Raw genomic sequence first — 11620 nt, 5'->3', positions numbered from 1 at the left:
GGGTGCCAACATAATGCCACCATGTGGCTCACCACAATTCACGCAGACACAGATTTATCTTACAAATAACTAGTTAGCCTAGGCATTCTCATATAGGCACACAATCATACTTGTTCTCTAGCCTAGGCACATACCACTAGGCAAACATACATATACACATTCACACAAATATATATATTATATAGATATCAATTCTCTAGCCTAGGCATTCTCATCTAGGCATACACACAATATTTAAGTACTATGACAGTGCATACATTATGCGAAATGCGTCACATGCATTTAATTAAATCCCACTCACCTTGATAATCGGAGGCACACCGCAATCAAGCTTAACCTTTATCCTCCAGCCGTCGTCCAGCTCACCAATGCATCAATAGCCTCTATTCTCCCCTTAGACACATCAAAACATCAAAATCATAATTATTTCCTAGCTTTCAAAAATATCCTAACCTTTCAAAAATACCCAAATCCAATAAAAAAGATCAATCAGATTTCAATTGGAATGTTTTTATTAATAATTATTTGTATTAGATTTTCTTATTTTCTAGGGTCAAATACTCTCATACCCTTAAGTTTTAATTGAAATTCCATACGAGTCCATTAGTTTTCAAGAAGGACACTTTGTCCCAAAAGAGTAAACACCGTTAACAAAGATTATAAAAGGACTAAAATGCCTTATTTTTCTTTATTAATTTAAAAAATTATTGTTATATTTTTTTGGAAAAAACAAAAAAAAAAAGGGAACACCAAACTCCCTAAAAGAAAAGCATCAACCAGTGCTCCCCAACATGCTTCCTAAACCTTAAACCCTAAACCCTTAAAAAAATAAAAATTAATAAAAATAATAAAAATAAATTAATAAAAAATATATAATAGTAATTTTTAAAATTAATATAAGGCAAAATTATAATTTTAATATTACTATGTCATCAAACTAATAGAAACACTAACGGTTGGCTAACGGCTGGACCTATGTGTCCAATGAAAGATCTTTTTTTAGGACAGAGTGTCCATTTCGAAAATTAATGGACCCACTAGGAATTTCGATTAAAACTTAGGGACGTGGGGTATTTTACCCTATTTTCTACATGCATATATATGTTTACTTTATCCATAACATCATCATATAATAACTTTATTACGAACAAGATAAAATGTAATTCCCAAACACAAAAAAACCCAGCTCTCTAGGTATTACTAACAAAATTGCCGACGGATTTCATCTACTAACAACGGACTTCATCAATTACCAACCAAATCACCGACGGAATTCATACGAAACACCAATGGAATACCAATAGAATTATTGCCATTGTTGAAGGATATTGATTGTAAGCTTCATAGTTGGCTCTGTCGGTAATTCCATCGATATTTACCAACAAAATTGTTGACGAATTGATTCTATCAATAATCAACGATGAAACTACTAATTGGATGAAATTTCGTTGGTAATATTATCGACGGAATTTACCGATCGATTTTAACTGACATCAATGACTACCTTGCCAACAAATTTGAGTCTTTCCCATTAGAATGGTGGACAGAAATTTTGATCGTTAATGTACTGACAATATAATCCGTCATAAACAGATTTACCATTATCGATGACAGCATTTTTGATTAACTGTCGACGAAAAATTCCGTTAATATTTTCATCAAAAATGTAAAATACCGACGAAATCTTATTTATTCTTGATGAAAAATTCGGTTAGTAATACTCTATATTTTTGTAGTGCATGTTTATGCCTTTCTTGTTGGAGTTTGTGGAAATTTGCAACACCAATTAATTACGTTGGACTCATGGTTAAGATTCCATTTTGAAAACATCATTTGTCTAATCAATAATTTTAATTTAGTGCTCTTAGTCTACTTTGTCGGTTTACCGTGATGAAGGGGTTAGACTTAGGGTTAGGGTTCCATTTTCCTTTGATTTGTTTGGGATAAAGAAACAAATTTTTTTCATCAGAATTCCTTTGGTTGCCATTTTATTATTTATTTTGTTTCGAATAATAAAAGACACATTGTAAAAAATATTTTAAACCAAATAAACAATGAGAATAATGAATTGATATCACTTTACAAGCAATCATTATTCTTGGGTTGCATACTTGCAATTCTTAGTTGAGTAATATTTTACCTTAAGTTCACTTTCACTTAATGATCAAAACTTGAGAAGTTAATTTAATAAATTTCGAATAGTGGAAAACAATTACTAAAAAAAATAGCGTCCAAATTGGGACCTTAAGAAGCTTCAATTAACTTGCTCCTACAGTTCATGACATCTCTATCTTGGCTTCTCAATTATGAAAGGAATTTATTGGAAATGTCAGTAGTATAACATTGAAAAGATGCTATTTGAAATCTAGGTAGCATGCCAATAAGGTAGCTGGGGGAAATGAGGAAATTAAACAGTACAGCTCCAGTGAAATGGTGTTGTCCAGAAGAAGGGTGGGTGAAAATCAACTTTGATGCTGCTTATAGCCAAAGGGTGACAGTGGACTCTCCACTAGCTACAGAAGCTTTGGCTATTAAACAAGGGACAACTGGCTGTTAAAAGAAAGTACGAGAAGAAATGGAGGTTGAAGGCAATTTTAACAGACATTGATATCAACTGTTGAGAAGAGTCCCAGAAAAGAAATTCAGTTTGTTAAGAAAGAAGACCAACTTGGCTGTGGATTGGGCTGCAAACCAATCTAAATGGGGATGTGCCAGAATGGTTGGTTAAGACAACCACCAACCTCATTGGTTGAAGTTATATGACTAGAGATGGTTTACCAGCGCCTTCATGATTTGATTGTATTTTCATAGTTCTGGAGCTTCAGTAAAGTTGTCTGTTTCAAGACTCCGTTTTAATGTTTGCTGTCGTTAAAGCTGTAAATAAAATCACATCTCTTTACTAGCCAAAATAAAAAATAAATTTCAGTAGCATGGCATTTAGTCATATCTTTTGAAAAAACTAATTTTTCATTGAAATCCACCGAAATACTTGAGAAGCATTACTGAAACGATCATAGAAAACAGATATGCGCAACCTTTTATTATCATTTTTTATCTTTTGGATAATTACAACCTTCTACTATCCTTTTATCTAGGACTGCTTTTTTTTCTGTTTGTTACATTTAAATGTGGTGCGTCAACATACAACTTTGTTAATTATTTTTTAATAATTAACAAATATTTAATTAATTAATGTTGGATATTATTCTAATATTTCTTAATTGAATAATTAAACAAAACGTTTACCATAGCATATAAATTTAAATTTAAATAAAAATTATGTATCTATTATATTTAAATTTAATTTTTTTAAATTTAAATAAAGATTAATTATATTTAAATTTAATTTATTTAAATTTAAAATAATATCATATCTCTATATCCCTAATACGTCTACAAATAGTAAACAGATGTATTGATTTTTTCATACAACCAAGAGTGAACCTAAGTTTTTCTGTAAGTCGAGGAACCCAAAAACTATTTTCTCTTGTTTTAAGGTCAGAGCGTTGGAACGTGTAATACGTGTAATAATTTGTGAAAGACTCTAGTAGTCGCTCCATAATAATAAGAGCGAAAAGATCATTTTGTGGAAAACTCTAATAACCGCTCTATAACAACAAAAGCGAAGAGATTACTGAGTGCACAAAAGAGAATTTATAAGATAAGCTTCTTCAATAAGAGAGGAAGTGGAATATTTTTCTAAAAAAGTAGGCCCACCTCCAAACATTCTTGCCGCAATTAATTTCTCTATTTAAAGAAAATGTTACTCCAGACTTGACGCCACAGATTGTAAGTAGAATTGACTTGAACGTGGCTAAGGAAACTTCCTTGTCCATTAATGAATTTAAGACCAATTCACCCACCTTTGATATAAAGTCTTGAACAAAACCTGAAATTGACCAAAATAGCCAATTCTACTTCATAATTAAAAAGCAAACTCTCGCGCTTCCGACAACGTCCTACTCGCATCATCGCATGTGTGACATTTTCCCCAAAATTACGCATTGCTTTCAAACTTAATTCCTCGACGTGTTACTTACGTACGTTACTTTGGTCAAGTTCTCCTTTCTCCCTATTTCTTAAAATTAGCTACTCTTGTGTTGTATTATATAACGGCTTTGTACCGGCCATTAATCACCATTATTTTAGCATTCCGAAATGAAGATGCATTTACTTCTGAAGTTCTTTTTGCTAGATTTGATCCTTTTGTCTCAAATCCGTGGGCAGAAAGCTTGTTTGGAGGAGGAGAGGTTGGGTCTGCTAGATTTGAAGTCCTTTGCTAATAAATTTCATAGCGATCATTCAGACCTCATCTTCCCTTCATGGGTTGATGACCCAGAGAGTGACTGCTGTGTTTGGCAGAGAGGCACCTGCAACTCCACCACAGGACGCGTGATTCAACTCTCCCTCTATAATGAAACGCGATATGCTATGAATTATTGTCCTAGACCATCTTTTTGGAATCATGATAAATCAGAGCCGTTGCTTTGGAACATTTCCTTATTCCAGCGTTTTAAAGAGCTAAGAACTCTCGACCTATCTTACAATGAAATCGACGGTTGGATGCAGAACCAAGGTATGTTAGCTTTTTGCCAATGAGACCTTCTCTTCATAAAGACATCCTGAAGTTTTTCAATTTTAAATTCAAATCTAACTGTGTGCGGATTTATTCTAATTTTATGTTAGTTTTTAGATATTTTTATTTAATTTGTTCTTTTGTTTATTCTGCTCGTTGTAACAGAGATGCAGTATATAAAGAATAATTTGATTGTGATAATAATTAATCCCAAAAAATATAGAGGAAGGTATGTTTGCTTCATAAAACTTGGCATTGGTTTTTGTAGCCGTACTTAAAGGACCGTATTAAAAGGAAAAAGGTATACTTTTGAACTTGGAATGTTTATAATCTTAATACCTTATAGTTAAAGATTGATGAGTTTAATTTTTGGTTCCCCTTCCCTTGAGTTAATCTTATTAGTTTTGAATTCTTTCCTAATAATCTTTATTGTAGGTTCTGAAGGCTTCTTGAGGCTAGAGCTGCTGGAGACATTGGACCTTACTTGCAACAATTTAGGAAATAATACCCTACAATCTTTGAGGAAACTCACATCTCTTAAGAATCTGATTCTTCGTAGCAATCTCTTGGAAGGATCTTTCCCTGTTGAAGGTACGTACTTGGTGGAATTTTATTAGCTTTGCAGTATGTATAGTGAAATTTGTTTTCATTCTGAGCTCTCTGTGCAGAACTATCGGTTCTTGAAAGCCTGGAGACATTGGATTTAAGTCAGAATTTCGTTAATGGCTTCCCAAGGATGCTCGGTGAGTTGGTTAAAAGCTTTTCATTTTTTTTAACTTTTTTACAATTTTTATGTTCTGATTAATCAAAAACAAAGACTTGCTATAGAAACAAGAAAAGATTAAGAAAACCTGACAAACCAAACGAATTATCACAATATCAACATTTATGTGAGTATCACTCGTCACAATCCTGTTCTAGCATTGCAATTTGACAGTAGTCTGAAGAACATTGCTCCTCTTGAAATGAATATTTTAAGTTGAGAGTAATTTTTTATAATTTGGGAGAGCAATTTGGGAGTATTTTTGAGATTTGAGAAAATTTCAATGTAGACCTGGGCGCCAGGCCAACGACTCCGGCTTGACTTAGGCCAGCGCTTGGAACGATTTAAACATGAGATATTACTATATTAATAAAAAAATGAATATGTTAAAAATTAAATTTAAAATAAGCCTAAAACGGGTCCGTCTGAATGGGCTTGGGTTAGGCTCGAGTCTGGCATGTAATGGTGTCAACCGGGTTAGGCTCAATCTGGTCTATGAACACCTATATTTCTAACTGCATGTTTGGTTGGGGGAATGGCTAAGCCATTCCCCCTCTATTCCCATGCCATTCCGTTTCCCTTGTTTGGTTGTCAAACAAGAGGGCGGAATAGGCATTCTGAGGAATAGAAATTCCTCAACTATGGCTTTGGGGTGGGAATGGCTAATACCCGCTCTCCCCCCGGTATTATCTATTCTCTGACCGGGGGAATAAGTTTAAATTATATTTTGACTATAATACCCTCAACTGTTTAATTAAATCACCACTTTATCCCTATAAAACTTTTTTTTTCTCTCTCTTCCTCCTTCCCCCATCTTCCTCAGCAGATTCAACCTTCCCCTTCCCGAAAATCATATTCTCTCTCTGCCGACCGTCTTCCTCTCCTCTATCAGCCACCCTTCCCCCCTGTTCATCTCCTCTCTCAGCCAGTCATCCTTCCTCCTTCTTCATCTCCTCTCTCAGCTGGTCATCTTCCTCTCTCTCAACCGTGGGTCGCCCCTCTCTCTCAGCCGCTCGCCCGTGGGTCGCCCCTCTCTCTCAGCCGTGGGTCGCCCCTCTCTCTCAGCCGCTCGCCCGTGGGTCGCCCCTCTCTCTCAGCCGCTCACCAGTGGGTCTGCCCCTCTCTCTCCGCCGTCCACAGTGGAGGTAGTTGCTTCAAATCCTTCAGGCAACAACATTTCTATTTAATTGTTGTGATTTTGTGATTAATTGTGATTTTGCTTCAAATAATTTAATGAATAAATTAACTAGTTTTAAAAAATGAGATGAGAACAACTATCTCCTTAGTGTATAGCTTAAATCTTTTATCCTTAGTTGATTTGCCGCATGCTGGCATTAGATAAGTATCACAAAATCCTTGTATAGATTAGAATAAATAGCTTAGTAAATCACTGTAAACTTCCTTGCAAATCCTCTGGTCATTGCATAGACACAAAGAAAGAACAAAATTAAGTTCTAAAGGATACTGTGCTGCTTATTTTCCAAGCAAGAAATCAAGAATCTTTGAATTAATGTCAGATTCTTTTATGAAGTGCTTTTGCTATTTCATTTTGAAGAATATTCGGTACAAAGCATAGTATGTGAAAAGATATTGTAAAGTTTGGTGACTGAATCACATTTGCACTAATTTGAATGTGAGGATCTATACTATTTTTATTTAATTGGAGTTGAGTTGAACTTAATTTGAATGAAAGGAGGACAATTGATTGGCATTAGTCACTGTTGTATATGTGTGCATCATTTCATTTTCATATTGTATGTCCCATTAGTACACACGGCACATGGGTTTTTCTTTTTTTACAAAAAGAAGACAATTTCATGGAAAAGAGAAGTATTTTTATAAATACAATCCCTCAATAGTTTTGAAAAATATTTTTGGTTTTGTTTTTCTTTGCCAAATGAACCGTGAAAAGAGGATAAACTTAGGCCATAGAAACTTTTTCGTTCAAATTCACATGAGAGAGCATTGTATTTAGAACCTAAAATTTCTACCCTTCATAGAAGTGAGCCCAAAAGGGGGGAAGAAAAGAAGAATAAGCTTTTACTCCATTTTGGTTCTCAAATTGGAATAAAATAAAAATGTTGGATTGACTTTCGTACTTGAAATTGAATAATAAGCTTTTCGTACTTGATATGGGATTTGATGCAAAGTATTAAAAATAATAAAATAATAAGAATGTGTTGTGTGTAAAAGCAACAAGTGAATGGTCTGTGATTAGGTGATTCTGATCACATGGAGCCCCATATGCCCAACACACCAAATCTCTCTCTCACAATCCCAATACCCCCAACTTCCCACTGGTTTCCTCCTTGGAAACATCACCCACGACCCTTTCCCTACACCATTTTCTAGGTTTTTACTGCCATTTTCTTCAAACCTTTTCTTATATTGCCTTTTCTTAAGTAAATATATTACTTGCTAAATTAATATATTATTTAATCTCACAAGTTGATAGCCTAAAAGTTGCCCTCACATTATTCATTAACAAAATCCTATTATATAAAACAATGTCTTTATTTAATTCATTCTTAATTATCCTATTAATTGTTTAGTAGATCTAACACAAAAATATTATAATGAATAGGTCTTAATAAATGGTCTGAAGGCAGTGTACATTTTTATGCATATTATAAAAGGGTTTATGAATAATTTATATTTTAAAATAAATATTTAAAGTTCAAAACAAACCTTGCAGGGACTCCTTAACTTTTTTATATTTTTCTCTCCAAAACTCCAACAACCCCATTGACATCAAATGCAAAAATATTCCCCAAAATTCAGAAGAGAAAAAGCCTCTGCTGCTGCCATATATGGACATCTCTTTCAATCTGAATCACTTTCCATACTCCCCATGGCCTTCAATCCTTTAGGTCTCTGCATAATGCCAAACCACATGAGTTAAAAAAGAATTAACTACATTTGCATAATATATTGAAAACTGCAAATCAAATCTCAAAAATTATTGTAGAAATCAAAAAGAAGAGAGACCCAATCATGTACCTTTTTAGAGCTCTTCTTTTCCCTAACTTCAAACCTCTCTTTTATTATTTAATATCGATGGAACTAAAATTTTTGAGATAAATATTCTTACCTTATATATACATTTCCAAAATGATTATATTCATTATGTGATGATATCTTATATAGTTAGTTTGACTTTTTGTAATATTTGTGTTGGACATTGCCAAAAGAATGTTGACTTAATAACGGTTGCCAAGTAGAAATGTCATTAATCCTCTTTTTCCCTGTCTGTCTCTCTAACCCAGCAATTATTAAATTTTACAATTTTTTCATATGGCTTACTTATGGGGCTGAAATGTGATTTTGATGTCACTTATTTTTTTTTTACCATATGGCTTTAATATTTTTCTTAAATAATAAAATAGATTAGAATATTTATTTTTTGCAGTCATGGTTCGTTTGTATTTGAGAAGAGATGCGGAACGACGAAAAAGACTATTAGCTATGTTTAAATTTTATATGGAGATTTGTCGTGCTGTTAGTTCATTCTTGACCTTATTGTCTGCAGCATCGACTTTATGTACTTATAGGCCAAGAGTAAGATCTTATGCATTAGATTTTGCTACAAATCGAGAGTATGTGAGGCGACTTGTGTATGATAATGATATTTCATGTATTTCACAAATTAGGATGAATAGGGTTACTTTTTTAAAATTATGTGAAATGTTAGAAAGTATTGGAGGGTTGAAGTCAACAAAGAACATGCTTGTAGATGAGCAAGTTGCAATATTCTTACATATTATTGCTCATCATGTTAAGAATCGAGTAATTAGTTTAAATTTTAGAAGGTCGGGTGAGTCAATTAGTCGGCACTTTCATAATGTTTTGGCTGCAGTCTTGAAATTGCAAGAACATTTGTTTAGAAAACCTGAGCCCATTCCAACAAACTCAACAGACAATCGGTGGAAGTGGTTTAAGGTAGATTATTGATCTTATAACTTTTTGTAATTATATATATACAAGACATTAATAAGTTTACTTATTAGTAATTCATTACATCCGATTTGTAGAATTGTTTAGGTGCTCTAGATGGGACATACATCAGAGTTAAGGTGCCAAGTGCAGATAAACCTAGATATCGCACTCGTAAAGGGAATATTGCAACAAATATGTTAGGTGTATGTACACCTGACATGCAATTTGTCTTTGTTCTTCCTGGTTGGGAAGGGTCTGTAGCTGATGGCAGAGTTCTTCGAGATGCACTAAGGAGAAGAAATGGACTTAAAGTGCCTAATGGTAAGCTTTCCTATGATAATGGGAAGGTATTTCAAATTATGTACTATATGATTATTCTACTTAAATAAGGAAATAACTTATTTAGTTTGTTTTATATAGGTTGTTACTATCTAGTTGATGCGGGCTATACAAATTGTGAGGGCTTTCTTGCACCTTATAGGGGTCAACGATACCATTTGAATGAATGGCGTCAAGGCCATGAACCAAGCAGTCCTGAAGAATTTTTTAATATGAAACATGCTGCTGCTCGCAATGTTATAGAGAGATGTTTTGGGTTATTGAAAATGAGATGGGGTATTCTTAGGAGTCCATCATTTTATCCGATTAGGATACATAATAGGATTATTATAGCTTGTTGTTTGCTTCATAATTTTATTAGGAGGGAGATGAGTTTTGACCCTATTGAAATGGATTTAGGGGAATATGTTGAAACCAACATAGCAGTTGATGAGGATTTTATAAGTACTATTGATCCTACTGATGTTTGGGGTAATTTCAGAATGGAATTAGCAAATCAGATGTTCAATGAATGGCAAGCATCTAGGCAAAATGATGATTGACATTTGTTAGGCATATTGATACTGAAGGACTATTGCTGGGTTTCTTTCCTTTGCCAGTTCAAGTTGTACTTTTTTAAAAATTTGTTCTTAACGTGTTATTGTTTTGTCAATTGTTGTTGTTAATTGTGTTGTTTATATTGTACTTTTTATCATGTGAATAAAGTTTGAGTAGTTTTAATATATTATTGAATATATTTATTTTTTTTTGCATTTTAATAATATTTTTTATAATTAAATATTTGGTGTATGGTAGAAAACAATGTCCACATCTTCAGCACGAGCTTCTCAAAGTTCAAAGGGAACCAAAAGAAAATGGAATCATCATGAAGATGTTGCACTTGTTACAGCTTTGATTGATTTGCACAATATAGGGAAATATAATGCTGACACTGGGTTTAGAGGGGGTTATTTAATAGAACTTGAAAATATGCTTGCAACAAAATTACCAGATGCAAACTTGAAGGCGAAGCCCCACATAGAGTCTAGAATAAAGACTTTGAAAAAAGAATGGGCTATTATATATGATATGGTGCAAGGGACACATACTAGTGGATTTGGGTGGGATGATCAAAGGAATATGGTTGTTGCTGATGATCCAGTATGGGAAGCTTACATACATGTACGTTTTTGAGTTTGGGTTATTTAATTATTTTCATATTAGTTTCTTACTAATAATATAACTAATAGTCTTTTTTTTTTTGTTATTAGAGTCACAAGGAGGCTGCCCCTTTTAGAAGAAAGAGTTTTCCCTTCTTCAATGAGCTAAGTATAATTTATGCAAGAGATCGTGCAACAGGGAAAGATGCACAAACTGCAGTAGATATCCTTGAAGAAATGCAGGACTGTAATGATACAATCAATGAGGAAATTGAATGTGAAAACCTAGCTGGATATAATTTCGAGGATGAGGATTTCTCCAATATTCAACCTCAAACATCAGCTCCCAGAAGTGACACAACTTCAACAAGGAAGAGGAAAAGGCTAAATGAGATGGGTGATCCCATCACATCTGAATCAATTATTGCTGCTGCAACGATATTGGGTGAAAACATAAAAGAGGCTGGAATTGAGTTTAACAGAAGTGTTGGGGCAGAGGTGAACATCCAACAAAAAGCTCAAGAGTTGGATGGGATTTTAAGTCAAGTAGAGAGATTGACAGCGATGGAAAGGGTTTTAGCTTCAATTAAACTTCCAGAATCTCCAACTCTTATGTTTGTGTTTTTAGTATTGATCCTGATCGAAGACTTGAATGGCTGAAGACATTTCTTGCTGACCGTTGAGCTTGGATGAATTTAAAACTTTTTGTAAAGGTAAGTTCCTAATATTGTAACTTTTGGGCACTTGTGCTTGATGTTGATACTAATTATGAGTTTCATTAACAAGTCAAAATCCTTTTGAATTGACAGTTATGTTAGTAGTTGTATAAGGGTGATATTATTGTAGCGACTTTATTTGCTTTATGCA

General features: G+C 33.7%; 2 protein-coding genes across 3 annotated transcripts; both read left to right on the top strand.

The window, feature by feature from the left end:
- On the top strand, positions 4131–10555 carry LOC18507245. Of its 2 annotated transcripts, none has more exons than XM_018124064.1 (6): positions 4131–4576; positions 5012–5167; positions 5245–5319; positions 8749–9278; positions 9371–9596; positions 10410–10555. In XM_018124064.1, exons 1-6 carry the CDS (start codon positions 4159–4161, stop codon positions 10481–10483), a joined length of 1479 nt encoding a protein of 492 aa, XP_017979553.1. In that variant the 5' UTR covers positions 4131–4158; the 3' UTR covers positions 10484–10555. The 2 variants fall into 2 exon arrangements, with proteins under 2 accessions (XP_017979553.1, XP_017979552.1); XM_018124063.1 differs by lacking the exon at positions 10410–10555 and adding an exon at positions 9696–10336.
- Positions 10584–11413, top strand: LOC18604319 (uncharacterized protein At2g29880). Its single transcript, XM_007036726.2, has 2 exons — positions 10584–10775; positions 10865–11413. The coding sequence occupies exons 1-2, from the start codon at positions 10584–10586 to the stop codon at positions 11411–11413; spliced, it is 741 nt and encodes a 246-aa protein (XP_007036788.2).

Source organism: Theobroma cacao, chromosome 7 (assembly GCF_000208745.1).
Source record: "Theobroma cacao cultivar B97-61/B2 chromosome 7, Criollo_cocoa_genome_V2, whole genome shotgun sequence".
Taxonomy (NCBI): Eukaryota; Viridiplantae; Streptophyta; class Magnoliopsida; order Malvales; family Malvaceae; genus Theobroma; species Theobroma cacao.
This window is presented reverse-complemented; position numbering and strand designations above follow the sequence as displayed.